The sequence below is a fragment of the Cynoglossus semilaevis genome, chromosome 15, assembly GCF_000523025.1.
Source record: "Cynoglossus semilaevis isolate Cse_v1.0 chromosome 15, Cse_v1.0, whole genome shotgun sequence".
Classification (NCBI taxonomy): Eukaryota; Metazoa; Chordata; class Actinopteri; order Pleuronectiformes; family Cynoglossidae; genus Cynoglossus; species Cynoglossus semilaevis.
In genome coordinates this window covers 3,560,953-3,583,234 of record NC_024321.1, presented here as the reverse complement: position 1 = coordinate 3,583,234, position 22,282 = coordinate 3,560,953, and the positions used below count along the sequence as shown (strand labels likewise).

The 22,282-nt window shown below is 37.9% G+C and overlaps 2 protein-coding genes across 2 annotated transcripts in view; both read left to right on the top strand.

Annotated features, from left to right (window-relative positions):
- Nucleotides 1-1,643, top strand: part of pitx2 (paired-like homeodomain 2) — a 5,772-nt gene extending 4,129 nt beyond the window's left edge. The window contains exon 3 of the mRNA XM_008326569.3: nt 61-1,643. Within this exon, the coding sequence (XP_008324791.1) occupies nt 61-596 (536 nt within the window). The 3' untranslated portion in view covers nt 597-1,643. The remainder of the gene's footprint in view (nt 1-60) is intronic.
- A 17,645-nt stretch (nt 1,644-19,288) lies between these two features.
- The window catches only part of elovl6 (ELOVL fatty acid elongase 6), a 12,113-nt gene continuing 9,119 nt past the window's right edge, over nt 19,289-22,282 (top strand). Inside the window, exon 1 of the mRNA XM_008326571.3 lies at nt 19,289-19,863. Within this exon, the coding sequence (XP_008324793.1) occupies nt 19,781-19,863 (83 nt within the window). The 5' untranslated portion in view covers nt 19,289-19,780. The remainder of the gene's footprint in view (nt 19,864-22,282) is intronic.

Below are 22,282 nucleotides of genomic sequence, written 5' to 3'. Positions count from 1 at the left end.
TTTATTCTTTTTAAATATATATTTTTTTTGTGCCTGGGTTTTGTTTAAAAACCCGACGAGCCAAGTGGAGGAAAAGGGAGAGGAACCAACAAGCCGAGCTCTGCAAGAACGGCTTCGGCCCGCAGTTCAACGGACTCATGCAGCCCTACGAAGACATGTACCCCAGCTACACGTACAACAATTGGGCCGCGAAGGGTCTGACGTCGGCCTCCCTGTCCACCAAGAGCTTCCCCTTCTTCAACTCCATGAACGTCAACCCCTTGTCCTCCCAGACCATGTTCTCGCCCCCCAACTCCATATCCTCCATGACTTCCAGTATGGTGCCCTCGGCGGTGACGGGCGTGCCGGGCTCCAGCCTCAACAGCCTCAACAACTTGAACAACCTCAGTAACCCGTCCCTCAACTCCGGGGTGCCCACGCCGGCGTGTCCCTACGCGCCCCCCACGCCTCCTTACGTGTACAGGGACACTTGTAACTCCAGCCTGGCCAGCCTGAGACTGAAAGCCAAGCAGCACTCCAGTTTTGGATACGCCAGTGTGCAGAACCCGGCGTCTAATCTCAGCGCTTGCCAGTACGCCGTGGACAGACCAGTCTAATGGCTGCATGCACTGCAGAAAGCACCACCCGAACAAGACGTTTTTACAGCTAAAACCAGGCTGCGAAGTCATTTTCGTCTCTCAGGAGGTGAGAAATTCATTGTGGGGGAGATATTTACATGAAAGGAGACACTTCGTCATCTTTTGGGCCTTTATTTTACCAAAACTCGTCATTTTTATTTTAAAGTCGACATTCCCACCTTGTTAAATTTGATTTTTTTTCACCCATTTCCTCCCGAGTATGATAAGTGTTCAGGCCCGTCTTTTAGACTAAATGGATTGTTAGGGTGGTCTTGTTTTGCAGTGTGTGCGTAATTACAAACAGACAGCCGGCCACAGCAACAAGAGACTACTACAGCTCCCTTTTTCCCCTCTCCAATGTTCCACCAAAAAAAAGGGCACTAAAGAGACTGAACCACTGAATCAAACTCAGCTCCAAGTCGGAGTCAAAAACTGAAAAGTTTTTAGGTTTATCCCAGGCCTGTTTGTGAAACGACAAACACGGTCTGGTTCGTTTTTTCTCTTCTCTGGTGGATTCTTGGACTCTCATCGTTGACTGAAAAGGGTTGTATATATATAAATGTTAATATTTGAATCATCATCTCCTATTTGTCGGGGCGAATGCGCTTAAACCCCCAACTTCTCTTTCTCTCTCTCTCTGTCTCTGTCTCCGCATGTGGATTAAAAAAAACCCTGAGAAAAAAGGAAAACAACGTTTTGCTTGCGAACAGAAAAAAAGGGAATGTACATAAACTAAAACGCACCGGTTGTGTGTTTCTAACATATTATAAATTTATTATTAATGTCTGTGTGAATATGGATTTAGAATAGCAATTCTGGATTTTAAAGAGAAAAAAAAGTCGCATCAAAAATGTTTCCTGCGCCAAAACATTTTGATTTTTTTTTTTTTTTTTGCCTTGTGTATAACTATTTGGTACGAAATTTCGTTGTTTTTTTTTTCCCTGTTCTGTTTTCTTCAACGTCTCTCTCCAAAAAAAAAACTATTGTGTTTTATTTAATGGAAGTAAATATATTGTTCCAAAATGACCCAGCTGCTGCTTTTATTGAATCTTGGTGTTAGTGGAGTGCACGGCACTGACAGTGTGTCTATAGGCACTTGTGCGGATAATCTATAGTGGAAAACAATGGGCCGCTCCAATACACATAGCAGCGAGATGCAGGCGCAGATTAAAGCGCTGAATACATGTCTGAGCGCCGGCCCCTCGGCTGCTCACTGGTGCTTGAAATAACACGGGAATCAACAAACAGGAGTTGGACCACACAACAGTGAAGAGGCTCCATTACAGCCCGGGTCACTGCTAACCTCCGTGTGTCTGCAGAGATCAGCACAAATGGATTCTAATGGGAAATGGCGCCGTAATCCAATAATTCCAATTATTTAGATAACATCTCGCTATAATTAAGACTTTTAAATTGTAAGTATATTGTGTATATATTTTTCTAATTAGTATTTAGATGTGTTCGTGTTTGGAAAATGGTTTTAGTGTATTTACTAAATTTATTTAGCGAAGCTAATCACCTCTAATGTTTGCCTTGTTTTTGCGCTTTAGCTCGATGGCTAATGTTGGGTTTTATATTTAAAAGGAAACGTTATCATATTATACGGCTGCCCTGACATCAATATGTCGAGGTAATTCGGTGGTTTTAATGCAAAATTAATATGGCGTGTTATTATTCTCCTTTATCTCGTGTTTTTGCTACAAGTTTGCGTTATGCAGCAAAATAGTGTGCGTTCGTGTGTGTGTGTAACTTTAAAATGCTTCCTACATACAATATAATCCAGGCTTTTAAATTCCAAACGGATTGCACAATCTGGTAGTGAACGTTTATTCGTCATTAAAAGGTCATTTGTATCATGTGATTTTAATTTGCAAAAACGTTCGATACTTTAATCAGATACAATCCTCTACGCAACACGTGCATTATATTTTTTGCCCTTTATTTACAATTACCCGTTTATTGCTTTCATGGTGTGTAAATGTCTACGGTGAGTGCGCCATTTTTTTATTTTATATTTAGGATAATTCGAAGAGTTTTTCTGAAATGTCAACTTCAAAATCACAGCAAAAATGCGATGTTTGATCCAAATGATCCTTAATCCACATTAATTGCGATAATCTAAACTAATTGTACAATTTTAAAAATCGTAACTTGTTTGACATTTAAACGTCTTTCATCTGTTTGTTTGAAGGAGCTTTTCCTAATAAACAGCACAACAAATAGTATTAATGTTTAGAAATGACACACCAGTAGAAAAAATCAGGTTTTTTCGTAGCCAAAAGTAATTTTCTCCTTTTATCAAATACTAATTATATCTTTAATCCCACAATCTGTGTTCAATTAACCGTCTCACTGCCTTCATTTTGTTCATTTCTTCTTCGAAAGTTACGTTGTATGATGCGTTCACGTGCCAAGACAACACGAGCCGTGCAGCAGTGCATAGGAAACAGTCTGATTCACTTGAACAAACATGCTCACACACACACACACACTTGGTGAGTGTGTGAGTGAGTGGTAGGTATGCGGGGTCCAAGCTGACAACAGCAGGAGGAGGAGGAGGAGGAGGAGGAGGAAGGAGAGGGGAGACGAGTGGAGGCTGATGGCTGCAGGCGGAGCGGAGACACCGGGGAGGAAAGAGAAAGATCCGCAGTACCACCCGCAGAAAGTACAAAGTAAACACGCCGTGGAGACTGACCAGCAAACAGTAAACAGTTTTAGATTATTTTTAACACTCAAGGGTGTTCCCGAGTTGGTTTAATTCTTAAAAAAATGAAACAATTCTTCCATTTAAAATAACTTTATAAAATATGAAAACAAGAGAGAGAGAGAGAGAGAGAGTGGAGCTGAGTTCAGAGATGACTTCATGCTGACACAGCCCTGAGGTCGTGTCTCAGGGGAGACTATTAATATAAAGAGAAATAAATCAGTGACGACCAAGTGTTTCTTGAAATAACAAACACAAGTGAAACATCCTCTGACTTCCAAAGATCTTTTTCTGTCCCAGACCAGATTAAGACTTTTTTTATCTTTTGTCGCGTCTCCTTCTTGATGAAGGAGTCAGACAATAATCAGCTGTCAGGGGGGGATAAGCCTGGCGAATACGCAAAGTCTGCGGCCTGAATACACATGCACACAATCAACACGTGAAGAGGGGATGACCCTGAGGATGAGGAGAAGAGTCTGCGGCTGGGAAATGTTCATTTGGCTGAAAACGGCGCACAGGAGTGCACACTTTTCCTCCCTCTCTCTGGCTCCTCTCCTCCGGTCTACACAAGGTAAGATGTCGTAAAGTTACACCTCGGTTGATGCATCTTGAATGGGCGCTTTTCTGCGGGGAAATCTTCAGAATGCGTTCGGGTTTCTGCTCACGTTTAATCACTAATTAATTTCAGGTGCGTAAAAGCAGATTCACTTATTTTCTTTTTCCAGCTGCAGACAAAAAAAGCAAACAAACACACAAAATCTCGAGGCTGTGTTAGAAGCGTGATGTTCCAACAGAGATGTAATTCTCATCTTTTTGCAAATGTCTACTCCTGCTCTCCTCCCTCCACCAAAACGCTGCAGTACATGTTGATGTGAGATTGGTTCCGCCGGCGTGATTAAAACACAGCTCCCACCTCCACCTCCACTCCCGTGGGAATTCAAATAAAAAGGGAGGCAGAGCGAGAGCAAATATCCAAACATGTATCGAGTTGAATAATTAACACGCCGACAGAATTCATGAATCACAGGGAAAACACGGAGAGATGGGAAGAAAATTCACAAACTGTTTCTGTAATCACACGCTAATCAGGCCCGTGTTTAAACTGCTGCATTTTTATGAAACAAAACACTGTTTCTGCGGAAGTCGACCCACACACACACACACACACACACACACAGAGAGAGAGAGAGAGAGAGAGAGGGAGGGAGAGAAAGAGAGAGAGAGTCACACAGTTAAACAGTTCTGACCCAAAAAAGGTCAGAAATGTTGAAGTTTTGCTGTGTGTTACGGTGATGTGGCTTCATAGTTAATTAACCCCAGAAGTTGGACTGTAAAGTCGCTGTAACTTCGTCCTTAATATTATTATAATATTATTGACTGTAAATACGAAGAGAATAAAAGTCAGAAATAAAACAATTTCCTAAAAATGTCATTTGTTTTTCCCAATATGTTAAATATGACAGTTTAATGTATATTTTACCTTTGTTTATTTATTTACTTGTTGTTTTGAGCTTAACTTTTAACCGTAAATTAAAATAAGATTAAGCTTGTGCTCGGGTTGGGATTCTTTCTCCCGACCTTTGACCTCTCTCTCATCACGATTGACGTGTTTTACTTTATCCGAAATGGGGTTGATACACATTTCTATTCCTTCTGCTTCTAACCGTGGCTCCAGTTTCCTGAACTAATATCAATCACAGTCAAAGTGTTGTCAAATTTTAAACTGATTAAACACAGCATTTGATCCATTTGTAAATGTTAATTTTTACGTTTAGTCCAGTTTCCCTTAAACCGCTGTTGTTACACAAGAGGAGATTCCGGGCGTAAGTTACTGTGGAGTAAACATTATCATTTAATTAAATATTTAGTTATAATTAAAATACATTAATATATTAAATATAAACCAACTCTCGAATCTGGTTGTTTTTTAATGCATGTGTTGTAAATGACCAATCAACGATAGGTGTTCGGTTGGTGTCGAACATCACGCGGAACGAGTTGTTGAAATCCGTTTTTTCATCTGTAAATGGAGAATAGAATTATTGCCTTAATTAAAATAACTGTCTAAGCTCACCTGCATACAGTTTTAGTGATTTATTTTAGTTTTTCTGTTACCCTTTTATGTACAGGCTGAAGGACAAATACTGACAAGAGACGAGAAGTTACTGATGCAAATCTGTAAATACATCTGAGAAGCTGATTATTGAGTAGAAAATGTGCTTTAAATTTAATTGTGTTCGATTTTTTTCATTAAAAAGTTCCCAAAAAGTTGGATAAACATGATATAATTTCATTTCTTTTTGCAGTTTTTTTCTCAGTGTCTTTCTGTCTTCTCTGCCAGGAAAGAAAACTTTAGTACTTGGACACCTGAAAAAAAAAACAGAGTTGTATACAGTTTAAATCTCCCTCCAGTCATATGTTCAGTAGCCTCACAGATTAGCTGTGGAAGATAATCATGTGTGTGAATTAAAGTGAATTAATTACTTGGGACAGCATTCTGCATTAGAGCTTTGTGCAACTTTTTTTGCCAAAAAAAACCCAACACATGATACATTTTCTGTAATAATTAATTTCTTTTAATTATTATAAGCTCTTAAGATTACATCTCGCCTCAGTGCTGGACCAGTCAGATTGCTGATTTTTTTTAAAGAACAAAGTGATGAAATTGGCAGTTCTCTTAAAATGGGCTTCAGGGTTTTCATCCCCGGACATTCTTCAGATCATCATGTCGGAGGTTAATTTACAGTTATATTAATGATGGCTGTGTAGTGACAGTTAATGCTGCCCACAAAGACCCTCAGAAGAGTCCAGATCACATTAAACGAGGCAGAAAGAATGCTTGTAAAACGTGCACATGCAAAACGGAGGAAGAGTTGTTGAAAACAAGATTAAAAAGCCATCACTGTAAAGAGTAGGTAATATTTACGTTAAAAAAAACCTTCAGAAATAGTTGAACATGTTTGTCTAAAAAGTTAAAAGAATGTTGGAATAATGTTGGTAAACACAGACTTCAAATTCCACCCCCAGTCCCCAGGTGGCGCTATAACCACATTTTGTTTAGGGTAATTGGTGACTAGCTCAACACACACCAAAAAAAAAAACCTTTATTGTTGCCTTGCAACAATAAAGGGTTTTATTTCAACAACAAAAAGTCTAACATTAATTGTTTATCTAAATACAATTTAACTCTTTATATAACATGTCTTATGGACAGTGGTCTTTTGACCAAGGTTCTTTTTATTCAGCATGATAACATTTGACCATTACTAGACCACATGCTGTCCTTTTATATGGACATGCAAAAGGTGTGGCAGACACGCTGTGACCCTAACGATCCTAACTGAGTAAAGGTCTAAGGAACGGTAATCCCCTCTCAATAATTAAGTTTAATATATAAAGTTTATTGTGGGAAAACGTCTTCGTTAATGCTGTAGTAATGCTAATATATGATCACAGTAAAAAAGGGTATCAAGTCAAGTATGTCTGACGTCCAGACCAGGGGCCAATCGTGGCCCTTGAAGAGGTTTTATGTGACTGCGGACCTAAATGTGCATTATTTATGGCCCGCCGATCAAACTGAACTAAAACAGAACCAATAAATTTTGAAAAGTCCGGATTTTAATCATTCTCCTGAAGTATGCAGCAGTCAGTTCACCGGTTTCTGTTTTTATGCTTTTGAGGTAAAAAAAATTGTCCTTTATCCGAGTGAGGCCTGTTTTTTCAATGATGTGTTATTGAATTTCGGTCTATAAAATGTTCAAACCCCGAGTGTTTTCATCTTAATCTGTACTGTATGTAGCTATACCTAGCTGCAATCCAAAATAGAAAAACAACAGAATGTTAGCCAGGCTATAGTTAGCTAATGATAAAACTGGCTTAAGGTCAGTCAGAAACAGCCAAAGGCTAACCAAAGACAGATAATGGGTCACCAGATAAAGCCAAAACCTTAGGGAAACACAGTTGGACAGAGCTAGCTAATCGTGGCTAACATTAGCGGCTATGTGACCATAACAAGCTGTTAACAGTTGGTCAGATAACACTAGAATTCATCTTAATATAGCTAAATAATCCGATAACCTAAAAAGGAATAAATAGTGAACACGAGAAAAGGAGAAAATTAAATAACAGCCAAAATAAAACAGTCCAGATTTTTCAATCAAAATCGAGGGAAAATTAAAGTAAAAAGTTAACCAAATATTAGCCCCCAAACAGTCTGCACTTATCATTACTTCTTGAGGCAGTGTATGTGGCTGTAAACAATTGTGTGCATCCATTGTTACTAATTACATCTTCATAGGCTACAGTCTCATAGCTTGTCTCCTCACTGTCCACGACAGGAAGGACTGCTGTGTGTCTGTGTGAGATGAAGGGTGGCTGAGGCTTTTAGGGAGGTTTGGGAGGATAGGGGTGGGGGGTGCTTAGGTGTCATGTGTTGGTTTGGCCTTGGACCAATGGTAGTGCAGTGGCTACAGCTAAAGGTCACTCATTGTGACCTCACACATTCTCACCCTCACCTACAGGCCCTGAGAAGTTTGGTCCTCCACAGCAGATATATTATCGTTCACTGCCAGACCAAGTCCTGAAGCCTCATCAGTTGCATCTGAACCTTTCACCTTTCCGGCTCAATGCAGCAGAAGTTTGTAAGATGTTGTAGCATGATTAGCATATTTATTTGTTGCACGCAACACAAGAACAAAACCCACACAACAGCCCATGCTTTTCCTTTAATGTTGCTGTAACAGTCGCCTGTGTCTGAGGGGTGAAGTTAAAGTTTAGAAGTAAGAAAGGGGGAAGGTCTGTCCATGTTGTTATAAAAATATAAATGTGAATTTTATATATTACGGCGAGAACATTATTTATATTTTATGGGGCTTTTTTAATTCCTCTAAAAATATAATAAGTTTGACCAGGTTCCTACACTGCAAAAATATAATTCAGGAACATATGTTAATAAGTTTGACCAGGTTCCTACACTGTCTGAGTAAGCTAAAAAAAAAAAATAGTTTCATAGGGTAAGTAACTTATTGGTCTATGAGAGAAATAGCTAAAAGTTAGCCAAAAATAGCTTTTAAATTAGCTGGTGAGAGCCAGAGATGATTAAAAAGTAAAACCAAACATAATAATAACATAGAACTAATAACCTAGGTAAACCTTAACTGATTAACATGTAAATTATAACATTATAATTATATAATGTTAGCCAAAGAATAGCTAAAAGATAGCCTACTGTACTGCAGACAACTCTATATTAGCCAAAAAACTAGCTAAAAGATGAGGTAACAATAACAAACAAAGATGTTTCCATGCCTGGATCGACATGTGGGTTTATATGAACGCGACTTGGTTGTGGCTCGTGTCTTCTCACAGTGATGTCTTGGTTCCTGTCGGAGGGACAGGCGTCTGTCCAGAGCGTGTGAAAGCTGACAACCAGGGCCAATTTTAATGACGCACACACTTCCTGTTCACTGGAGTTCACTTACACAAAGATGAAAACAAAACACACATCTGAGATGTTTTCTCTGCAAATCAATTTCTGCACATAAAATACGCTGCAAAGATCAACAGCACGGCTTCAGATGACCTTGAACAAATACAGACCACGACATCAAAGCGGTCCATGCTGGGCCCCTGCTCAAATCCCGAGGATTATTCCTCCTTTTTTACTGAATAACCTCATTTAAGAGCCTGAGTACGCACGACAACTGATTAAAGTAGAAATGTTAGATCATGGATTTATCGAAACAGAGAAGACATTGAGAGTGAGTTCTACAGGTATCAACTTGCTTTTTGGTGCGTCAGTTTAATTTAAGGAGCAAAATAAAATAATACTAAATAAATATACACAGTCTTCAAAGAAGAAGAAAAGGGAGAAGAAAACTGTATTTTGTATTTCTGTTTTGGTCCTAGTAAAGATCCATCACAGTGTCTTCATCACAGTGTCTGCACATTAGAATAATATAAACCAAGGGTCACCAAGGTGTTAGCATTATACATTCTTTAAGAAATAGCCATTTTTACCGGGGGCCACATCAGGAATACAGTTCCCCTGAAGGGTCGGTTATAAATGGAAGACTGTATAGATCAGGGGTTCCCAACCTCTGGTCTGCGGACCAGTACCAGTTGATAGGACATTTGGTACCGGGCCGTAGTGGGACATATTTACTTTCTTTATTTAAAGATAATCTGGTAATATTTTTAAATAATAGGTCAGTCAGGAGTCTTAAAGATGTTTTATTTGAAAAATGTAATGATCCTTCAATGCTCAGCACCGTGGTACAGGTGGTACTGGCTGACCAGTCCTTGGAACAAAAAAAGGTCAGGGACCGCTGGTATAGATGTAACTACTCCATAACAGAGTAATCTTTCTGCAATTGATTATTATTTGATTTATTATAAAAACTTTGAAGAAGAAACGACCTGCTTGACTTCAGTGCAGCAGTTGCTGCAGCTCCCTTAGACTCACATTCGAGTGTGGCAGAAATGCGTTCAACACTGAATTGGAGCGGTGGGATTTGTACATGTGAGTCAGGAGAAAAACCCCTGGCATTCTTAAATCCCAACGTTCAAGTAGAATTACAGTACACAGCAGACCAACTGCTAAACCCTCTGTAATCCTGTATTAAATTACATTACAGTGTTGATCATGTGAAACTCATCCTGCATTTAGGCAGATATCAGCCACTCACAAATACTCTAAGTATTTGCTTCATCCGTTGGTAAATGAAAATCTGCAGAGATATTTTTGAAAGCTGTGCAGCCTGGAGGTGGAACGTCCTCCTCAGGCCTCTCATTGTTGGAGCTGACATGTCTGTAGCTGCTAACATCGGCGTGCGATGTGAAGCGTCGGGTTCAGACACCCTCCGTTTTCACCCTGATGTCATCTGACAAAGCTCTTCTCTGCAGACCTGTCATCTACTGTAATGTTTTAATTGACGTTTACCTCTGTTCGCCTCGCTGAGTCTCAGCCTGACAAACAGCCTGGAAGCAGATTTTTTCCCAGGCTCTGACTTCACGTAGAAAATGAAACCTGAGCTCAGCTCTTTGTTTTAGCCTTGAATTTGTTGTTGTTTTATTTTTCCTTCACACGCACGACAAAATTAGGAAACGTGCTGGAAAATATCCACTGACTTCATTCATGCTGTGTCCAAAATCTGGCCCTGGGGCCAATTCTGAGACTTGGACAGCTTTTATTCGGCCCTTGACTACTTTATTTATGGCTATTTCTGTCACATTTGGTAAATTTTTCAATGAATTATTGTTATTATGTTTTGTAACTCCTTAGGTAGCAGGGTTAGGGTTATTATAACATATTAGTCTTTCGGTTTATTTATATATTGTTTGGGATGTTTATTTTTGGATTTTAGGTCAGATGAAGTACATTTGTAAAGGTGTAAATAATGAAAACAATTTCACAAATTCACAAAGAGTGTCTCTGGGCGATTACTGGTCCCTGAGCCAGATATTTAGAACCTATTTAAAAATCCAGACTATACTGTTAAGACATAACTTAATTAAATTTTGTTCGAACACATTCTTTTTGCAATGTCCACAGAGGGGAGAGGTCAGATCCAGATCAGATCAGGTCAGACATCCAGGTCCAGAGTGACCTGACTCCTCATCACCACCAACACGGCATCTGCAGTCATTAAATACACCAGTGTACGGAGGAAGGCGTCTGATGGACCAGCTTTACTTCAGTAATTCCTTCTTGAAGCCTCTTAAAAGTTCAAAGCGAGTCAAAAGTTTGTGTGACTGCAGCGATACAGAAGAGCTTCACATGGTTCAGTGATGGAGAGGCGGGGAGCGCCGTGGTACACAGGGGTCACACGCTCACGCAGCAGATCATTACACCACATAAAGCAGCATCTCTGACGTAGCAGATACAATCTCCGTCTGTTTTAAAAGTTTATGAGCCGGACAGATGAAAAGTACATGTGGATTTTTCAAATACTGCCCTGGATGATGCTGTTGATGTTGATGTTAAACATGCACTGATGGAAAATCACAAGATGTATTTTTTCGGATAAAGATAAGAAGCAGCAGCTTAAAGTTTTTCAATAAAAATTAATGCGAAATAATCACCAACGCATAAACATCTGGTGAAAAGGTTTAATTTATATTTGTTCAATGTTTCTTTGTAGCAGATACAGGAGATCATTTATGAAATATATGAATATACTGTATATGAGGAATTCCATTTTTAAGGTAATTTTTATCAACCGTTGCCACTACAGCAAAACAATTTGTTTTAGCTAAACCTTTTCTGGATATTTTGCTCTATTTGGTTCTTAAAGTTTTATATTTACTAAAGTTGGCCAAAATATATTAATGTTTGGCTGCAGTCAGTGCTATTTGTACTTTGTCTAACTTACCAATGCTAATTTTCCTCCCTTTCACATTGTTTGTGTTAACTTTTATTATTATTAACTTTATCAAATTCCTGCCTTTTGTTAAATCTTTAGTTGTGTTTGCTCTATATTAAACTCATGCACCCTAATATAGTTAAAAGGTAAAAAAAATCCTTTTATTTCTGTAAATATTTTTCTGCTATTTTTAAGATACTTGAAGATAAAATATTACATGTTAGTTCAACACTATAATGCAAATAAATGGAAATATGAACATGATCAAAGTGTTTGCCCCCGAAACCTGACATATACATATGAAATACAGCATTTAAGAATTTAGCCTTTTGAATATAACCACAACAAGACAGTTTTAAGAATGTTTTAACTTTTACGTTTTTACCTGACTAGGAGCTCAGTGAGAAACATTGATGTCTGTGTCCATAGTTTTCACTGAGGAATCTCTGGTTTATTCATTTTAAGCTGAAGGATCACTACACTCTACAATGACTTTGTTTTCCTCAAAACTGTAAACTAAATTAGTGTTATTTTGACTTTGAATAAGTAAACTGAAGAGTGTAAAATAATCTCATTTATTTTCTTTCAATAACATTTAAGGAGTTAAGCTACAGCAGATACAGAGACACATTTCTTAACTTTATATGTGAAAAAACATAGAGTTAAATACAGAAATGTCACCATTACCTCAGCTGTACAGCAAAAATGCTTAGTTTGAATATATTTTTATAAACAAGTAGTAGAAAATGAAATAGGTTGGATTTATTTTTTTGTCCAGAGTAGTAGAAAATGTAATAGGTTGGATTTATTTTTTTGTCCAGTATAAAAATGTACCTCTTTAAAATTCTTTAAGAATATACAGTATTTGTTTTCTGTTTTTATTGTCAGTTCATACTTGGACATCTGTCTAAATATCCAGCAGACGTTCAGTTTGGGTAAATTATATGAATAAAGAAGAAATAAAATCACCAATTTGGATGATTTTTTATAACGAAATGTAATCAGTTCCTGCTCCCTGTCAGTGACCGACAGCAGTTTAAAGGTGACAGGAAGCAGCCTTAGTTCAGACACTCAGGTACTTTATGTCTCCACTCTGCTGGAGTTACTGTCAGTTACTGTGGTGGCGCCAAATACTCAGACTATGTAGAAAAAAAATGATTTGCTTCACTTCTTCATTTAAACCAGATGACACTCTTGTTGTGCTTCTGCAAAAACACATTTTTTAGTAAACAGCCATGGTTAGTTTTACTTCCTAATAAGGACAAATTATTATAAACAGACTGCCATAAACTGAAACGCCTCAAGTTTTCTGACCTACGAACACAATGATTGATGTTGAATGTAAAAGTGTAAAAATGAATGTGCTCTGTTATTTCCCAGAATTGTGTCAGTTCTTTGTCAGGGCTTATTTTATCATAATTACACTTCACTTTTTAATTTATTAGCAGCTGTCAGTCAGTGTTGCAAAACAACTAAACGTTAGCTTTTAAAGAAGTTAAAAAGAACCATAAAATAATGAACTATATGCAATTTAAAATACAAAAGATGAAAAACGATGATTTAGTAATACAAATAAATAGAGATATATCTATGTATATGTATATATACATATACATATATATATATATACATTACGTTCTTATATATAAATTATATTTATATTTTTTATTTTTTTTTATTTTATTTGTTCATTATCTACCAGCGTCCTTTGTGACCAACTGGTAGTTTCTGATCTACATATTGGGCACCACGGGACTAAACAATACATTTATCAATATCCTATGGCATAACATAATGACAATGACTTAGGCTAATTGCTCAGCTAAAAATATTAGACTAGCATTACTCAAAAGAGCAGCAAAAAGATGAAACATTCACACACAAACACAGCATGTTTGAAACAGGAAATTGATAATACTTTATATGTTATATATGATATAAATATTTTTTTCAAAACACTATTTGGCTTTAACAAGGACAAATATATGTATCACTTTTCATAGAATTAAAAGTTCTCACATGGCAGACTGATTTGATCCAATGTTGGTACGCTCCATAAAAACCCATCTTAACACATTCACATTGATTAAAAATAATTTAAATAATATTATTTTTTTCAAAGAAGAAGAAGGAAAAAATAGTCAGCTTGGACCCAGAGAATATTACTCTCCACCTGGTCTACGGGGGGTGACTACATTCACCCTGCATTTGTGCCCCGACGACAACAGACGGCCCGGGGAGCAGGTTATTGGATTGGATCCCAGCCACCCAGCAGTGACTTATATGCTGAACCTATATGTCACAGATGGCAGGATTTGACTGGGGCTGATATAGGAAATCCACTAAGAAGTATTGATCTTTCTAAGATCTGCTCTCACCATCTCTCTCTCTCTCGCTCTCTCTCTATCTCTCTCTGTTCACAGACCTGGGGGAGAGAGAAGCTGCTGGAGACACACTGAAGCCCTGCTGAGGGGCACTGGGTGAGAGGAAAAGCAACAGTTTAACCATATTAATTATTTCCGATTGATTTCGTCTTGACTACAGCACAGTAACTGTAATGCAATTGTAAGAAAAGGAAAGTGAACTACCTGTCATTGTGACACAGGGCACACAACCAAATGTGACCTCTGTTTTTAACCCATCACCAAAGTGAACAGTGATGGGTTAGATGGGTGGCAGCTTTACACACCCGGGGAGCAGTGTGTGGGGACGGTGCCATGCTCAGAGCACCTCAGTGGTAACTTGGCAGCTAGTGGACTTGAACCTGAAGCCTTCCAGACCCAAGTTTGCTTCTTTAACCACTGCTCCGAAGTGATGGATATTAATGCAGGGCTGTGGTACTGGTCCACACTGGCCCTGAATCTTGTAGGATCATTTGAAGGGATGCACCGTCCCCTACAACAGGAAACTACAACAATGAGAAAGATCTTCCCTCATCACGATTGTGCTGTTGTAGTTGAACTACTACGGCTTGACTATGATCAAGTTGGATGTTGAAGGCACATGGACAAAACCTGAGTTTGATTTGACAGTCCACTGGGATTAGCTGACATTTCGAAAACATAACAACAACAATATCTGTGTCAATATGTAAAATTATGGGGGGATGTAAAACGAAATTATTTTCTTTGTGATTGTGTGTTTTTTTGTGTTTTGTGCATGTTATGATTCCAAATATTTAAGTCAAACATGACCAATGACTTATCATAGTGATAGTAAAATGGATCCTTTTTATTACCATTATTTATATATATTTAAATACATTTTGTTTACATAGGGTAGGAATTTTCCCTTCATAAACTGCAGATGTAGTTTGTGGGTTAGTTCCTCGCGATAACCAACAGGTGGCACAAAAGTCTGGGGCTGTGGCATGTTTCAAAGGCTCTGCTTCGTCACTTTTATTTAAAAAAAACACACACACACAGAATTGTTTAATGCGATATTATTAATCGTTTAATAATACAACAGGGATCATTCCCAATAATATAGATCTAAATCTGCACCGTGAGGTAAATCCTGGTGGAGGGTGTCACCTCATACTGTCATTAATGATGCTGTTGCTACCAACCACAGGCGCAGAGATTAATGATAAGAGCAGCAGCATCTTGTAGACCAGGGCTGAAGGTTTACTTCTCTGTGGGTGTCAGAAATGATCTGTACTTGTTTAGACATGCAGGCTGTTGTCTTGGTTTGGGCGATTGCTAATGTCAGGTAAAATTGAAGTGGTCTACTGCTATATAATGATGCTATTTATTTTTTTATTTTTATTTTTTTCAGATGTTGTGGCTTTAACATCCTGATAACCATGCTCATCGTTATAACAAAATAGCTTATGGGTCTGTAGGTTAAAAAAAAACAACAAATAACATGAAAATTACTCTTTTTTTCAGATTTGTTTTAATTAGTATCGTTTTTTAAAGCTAGCAAGAGCAGTTGCCCAGGAAAACTTATTTTCATATATTAATAAACTACTTGTTCAACCAGAACTGATGAAAATGCTGATAACACTAATCAAAAGAAGAAAAAAAATCAATTCATTTTGGTAGTTTTCTCAACTTATATATTATCTGTCTTTGTTTTAGCTTCTCTTATAGTTGTTTATAACACAAAGGAAGTAAAATGTTCCCCCCAGAATATGCTGAGCTATAATTAATACATTCAAAATGATACAATTAGAATAAAGAAGTTTAACTGCAATACTTGTATGTGACGTCATCAGCCATTCATCATTGCAGACATTACAACAATGCATCTTTATATTTATTTTATTTTTTCGTATTTTACCCTAATTACAGTCATCGCGCCATCGACAAAAATATCGTCTCCTTTACAAACGTATTATAAAGGCCTAATCGTCCAGCAGAGGGCGCCCCATAATTTAATTTTAAATAGAACTTCGTATTGCTTGTACTGTAATTCGAAAAAAAACCCATCTATTTCTTTTTTGTATATATAAGTATAAAAAAAGTTTAAAAAAAATAAGTTAATAAGTTAAAAAAGTTAATAAGTTAAAAAAAACAAGGCTATAGCTATGTAGTAGCTGGCAGCAAATGGCCAGGGTATAATTTAAAAACTATAAAGCTGGTTTTTATCACTCTTGTTTGACCGTATGTTTGATAAATATAAATAAAATAGATNACACAGAATGTCTCGGTGTGTCTGGGACATGACTTCAGCAGCAGTGTCGCCTACAATACGGTCCACTCTATGAGGAATCATGTCGGGTAATGGAGTGGAAAGGTCAAGGGGAAATTGTTCTTATCTGCTCTAAACCAATAGGTCACATTCTCAGTGTTCCACATCAGATGTCTGTGACTGCAGCTGCTGCCTCCGTATCTGTTTAAAATAATACATCACATAAAACACGCTCCGTTTTGTTGGCAGTGACAGTGCTGCTGTTGCTGCTACAGATATTACAGAGTGACTTACATATAATGTCAACAACATGACATATAAACCTCTCACTTTGAATCAAATGTATTTAGGTCACATCTGGGTGCTCGGGCTGTAAAACAAGGTTGACATTCACCCGTAAACCACCAGATGGCAGTACAGTAGTTCGTTATTAAAGTGTTAAACCTGAAGCATTTGGACTGCAATTCTAGTGTTTTCGTTAGACTATTTACTAGTTATTTTCGAAAAAAAAAATTAAAATAAATACAAGACAAATGGGTTATGCGTGTAGGACAGGATGAGTTTACCAAACCAGCAGAAGGACAAGGAACATACCTGTATAGTTATGGTAACTACTGATCCTTATCCTTGTTAACAATTCAGTAGTTGATGATAATATCTTTTTACAGTCATGGTGGTTTTGATGTAGTGAGATCACAGTAAGTGCATTGGGATGTTGTCTCTGTGATCTAAAGTGAAAGCTTACAATAACCAGTAAATCAGTGAAGTGAAATCAAAAGAAAGCATGTTGCAACACCTGGTTCTGAATACCTGACGTCTTTCAGGTGTCTTTCAGGTGTCTTCTGTGCAGACGAACAAACTGTTATGATGAAAATCACACATGATGCTGTTGTACAAACACTTCCAGTCCTGGGAGAACCATAGGAGACTAACACTGCAATGATGAAATCCAAAAGAACAGATGTTTAAGAAAACATAATAATAAAGACAACCAGGGAGAAAAGGGAGAAACGTCTTAGTGGTTGGAGCTCAGGTTTATAGAGATGATGATGTTTGACATTTTTTCAACTTGTAATTTTCCCCAAAGAGTTACTCAACCTTCTTTACTAAAATAGAAACTAAGCAAAAACTGAAGAGGAAGTTATGTGCGACTCAATGAGAATGAAAAAATCAATCTATTTTTTCTTTGCAAAATTGACTATAAATAAACTAAAATGTAAACAGTTCCAATGGCTCAAAAGACTGAGACTCAATTAACTGTCCAAATCAACACTGCATGTGTCCTTACAAGCACAAGCATCACCAACATTACACACAAGGACGCTGAATTAATCCTGGGTTCATCATCATTACTATTACCATCCGTCTCAGCATCATCATCTTTATCTCCAGCCATTGCCTAAAATATAACATGAGTCAGACAAGAGAGCAAAAAATAATCAGACATTCTGAAGAAATGTGTTGAACTACACCCAGTAGATGACAAGTACGGAAATAACAGAGATTAGGCTGAAGATAGAATCAGGTGTTACATGTGCAGAGGCACCAACAAAAAAAAAAAACAGTGAAACATTTCATGTCACACTGCATGTTCTCTCTCATTTTCAACCAGTAACCAATCTGGTCATTTGAATAGAGAGTATTATTTGGGGATTTTTGCAGAGATTAGACAGATATATAGATAGATAGATAGACGATTAGACAGATAGATAGATAGATACAACTAACTTAATGCTCATTCATTATATTATATATCCTATTAAAACACAAGTACCTGACTGTTCAAATTGACAGCAGAAAAAATGATCATGTATGAAGCAAAGTAAGCTTTGGTTAGAACAACAACAGTTAAAGCCTTCAGTCTAACTCTCTGGGTTCCCCGACACTCCTCTCTGATTTAAATGTGGTTTCACCAACCACACCAGGAACTGTCATTAGCACAGACAGGTTTCTTTGTATAGGTATGCGATACTGCACGATTCAGTATGAGTCCGATAGCAAGTAAATACACGGTCAATATTGTCTATACTGATACTGACACTTTCTGAGTTAACATATAGATAAATCTGATGCACACACACATACATTCTTAGGACCTTAAAGTGATTACGTTCAAAATGTGATGTACAACTTTGATTGCAGGTTAAAAATCCAGAAGAGAATTTGGGCAAAAAAATAGAGGTAATTTTGGTAGTGTTTAATGTAAATAAAATAATTTAATATAATTTATTTCTTTGTTGCACTATTTTTATAAATTATCACAAACTTTATAAATGTCTAAAACCAATTATATTTGCAGCATCAGGTGGGGGAAATGATTTTGAGTTGCACATCTACAGTACCGATACTTTAAATTCAATAATACTACAGTATTACTTTCATATGTAATAAAGGGTAAACTAATAATCTATTGTTCTTATTAGTTCATTGTTATTATCTTCATTATTGTTTTTTGGCTTCTTATAAGTATATTTCATACTAACTATTCTACTACGTCTCTTGTATTTCTGTACTGTGGAGCTCAGATAATCCCAGTGTCACTCCTTAAAACCTACCTTGGAGTTCATGTCATGTCAAACATTAGTCAGATCATGACTTTGTGCCACCTGTTTATTCTTTGTCTGGATGAGGAAATGGAATGAAACAGCGAAGCAGACTTTGAAAGAATTGTGAAACAGCATTAGATTGTGCAACCAAATGAACACGTATGCACACATCCTAATCTGGAAAGTGCAGGAATCTGGAGAACCTGGAGAAAACCTGAAAACTCCATACTTAGGATTTTTATTTTCACGTAAACTGCTAACATGATACCAGTGTTGAAGTGAGTTGACTTGGTATGGAAATGTGACATTTTGAAACTAAAAGAAAACTTAGATAAATAAAGGGTTATTCCAGTGGTAAGTGTGAAGCTATTTATTTTCCTGGTGCTTCTGTTTAATTCAATGACACCGTGCACTTCACAATGGCTCATTTTCATTCATTTACAAGGTGTAAATGCTATGTTGATGGACAGGTTGACGGATGAGGTCAGACTGGAGGCTCAATGGACCAAGATGTTTACAGATGACATGTTGAGAGTAGGGAGCAGGTGGATGGAAAACCTGGTGAGGTGGAGGTCTGCTTTGGAGAAAGCAGTTTGTGTAATAGGGCGCCCCTATCGGGCGATGGAGAAATGACCAAAATGACATCGTTTTGTGTCTAAGAGCGAACAAGTCCAGCGCTAGGACCCAGATCTGCTGGTTCTGAGGAAGAGGGCGTAGGCTGGTGAAGCCGGTGTAGAGGAAGAAGACTTCTTCACTAAAAAAGCTACTGCACTCGCTCTACAGCGGGCTCCTGACACCAGTGAGCAATGCGAGGTGGAGGCTGCGCACAAGAAGAACAGTAAAAATCCAACCAAACCACACTTGATCTCCGGGCTACGTCCAGATTTTGCAGCGTGATCACAGTCCAGCGTGAACATGTCGGTCCTGGCTCTGCAAGAATATGAATTCGAGAGACAGTTCAACGAGGACGAAGCCATCCGATGGATGCAGGAGAACTGGTAAGGCTTTACGCGTGCGTAACCCAGAGGCCAGGGGTGCTGCACTGACGTACACGCATCTGTCATTTCTGAGGTTAAATCTCATCTCCTGCTGTCACATCAGAGTCTCCGAGAGTATCCGCAAATTGCAGCTCATAAAATGACCCAAATCCATGCACACAGGCCGCTAACCGCGTGTGTGCGCCACTACATTGCACGCAGAGTGAAACCACTGGACCACAGTGCGCTTTCTAGGATGGTAAGGGTGTTGATCTGCCCTTGATTTCCAGAGATTTACTCCCCACTGATACAAGTACCGCGATACTACGGCAGGAAATGTCACTGATGGTTCCAGATGCCTCATCCATGTTGGAGAGCCACCGGTACCGGAGGTTATTAAATCAGCCAGCTCAGAGTGATGTCAGCCCTGTAGGCTTTTAACCTTCACAGAAACCGATTTTATCTTGTTAATTCCCCTGAAACACTACAGGCTACTGTGCAGTCAAGAAGATGATGTGTAAACTGATTTTTTTTTTTTTTTTTTTACACATTACAGTTATTTGGATATTACTAGAAGATGCTCGGGGGCAAAATGTCCTTCAAATATTTCACATTGTCCTTGAAATTCTTATAAGGGGAATTTTATTGATACCTTGAATATTTGTGTCCATTATGTCCACCTAGGCTTCTGTAGGAAACATCAACAAGCAACTGCTTTATTGATTTTTGACCTGGTCTGGTATTCCATTTTGAACATGCATGTGTTTTATCAATGACACGCCACATTCAAAAGTGGGATAAGATTATAAACTGAAGATGTTATGGCCACAAAGTTTACCTAGAAATTAATATTAATATCTAAAAGGTCTGGCCGAGTAATGATGGGGATAACAAGTTATTTAAAGATGTTACTAATCTAACAAAGATTCGAAAAATTAAGCTCAAAGTCAGCCCCAAAAAATACTTACCCATGGTTACCCAATGATTAAACTAAAAGTGAAAATTGAGATACAGGAAAAACATCTGAAGTGGTTAAAAATAAATGGATTATTTTACTGCTCTACATCCAGTGACACTTCTTATAAAGTCTGTAGAAAACAAGTAAAATTTAATGAGTGGTTTCTTTAATGATTTCTACTGGTAAGTCAAATGTATATTTGTGGGTATGCACGTGTGTAAGCCACAGTTAGTGAGGCAGCATGGGATCAGTGTGTGGGAGCTGTCCATACTCTGGGTACTGACACACGACCAACCCCCTTCATCTTCTGATGTCTGCTGACTGAGCTTCAGCCAATCAGAGTGCTGGTTGTCTGTGCTGACTTTCTGTCAGCGGAGGGTGTGAAGTCTGGATGTAGGACTCAGAGGCAACAACCACATGGAGTTGTATGAGAGCTCTGTGCCCTCTGGGGGGCATATTTGCTGGTGAAAACATGGATGTTAAAATATAAACAGGTTTGTTTATGTTGTTTGAGAAAACTTAAGACATAGTATGAAAATAAAATAGGATTGCAAAAACAAGCTATAATAGCATAGTAAGCTATAATATTGTAGTTAGTCAATAAAAAAGCAATGAAGAACAAATCTGTAGCTCAGTGTTAACTAGTGAAGGATAAAATCCCTGATCGGTAAATAAACCGTTTGGCCGGTCATTCTAGGTCACTTCACATTCATTAGGAGAAATAGAAATAGATTCACATTGAGTGTTCAGTGAAGCTCATGCAAACTAAACGCATGACTTGTTCTACTTGGAGGCACAGACCGTGAATGATGAAGGCTCTCGTGAATGTCAGGACTTATCAGAAACATGTTAATGCAAACAGAACCGGGAGCAATATTTACCAAACCTTTGCTGCAATAGTCCAATAACCAGCTTGTTTGTTTGTTTTTTTTTTTTTTTTTTTTTTTGTTTTGCTTTTTTTTCTGCTGGAATGTCTGCAGGCCACAGCCCTGGTCAAACAGTGACAAGTCCTAAATTTAACACTGGTTTTTAAGGGTTTCATTTTTCTCTGGTTTATTCTAAATAGATATCTGTGTGTCTTTAAACATGTTTAAAGAGCACGTGTGCGGCATGAAAATATTGTTTACTTCAAGTTTGAGTTACACATGTAAAGCCACATGGCTGCAGACCAGCACGAGGCATCCTATTTTTATCTTATTGATTATTAGTCTCTAAAATGTTTTGTTTTTAAAGATTTTTAAAGAACTCCATTCTCTACCCATTAGATCAAACACTCGTTTCAATATTCTGGATTAGATTTATAGCAAATTGTCTTCAGAAATGCTACCAATACTGTATCAGGGGAGAAGTGTTATATTGAGTTGGTAAATGAACTCACTTGCAGGATATAGCCTGTGGTATTTCACCTAAACCAACTGAGTCACAAACTCATGCATATGTCAGCACCGTATAGATGCACCTTATAGAGGCTCAGATGTCGTC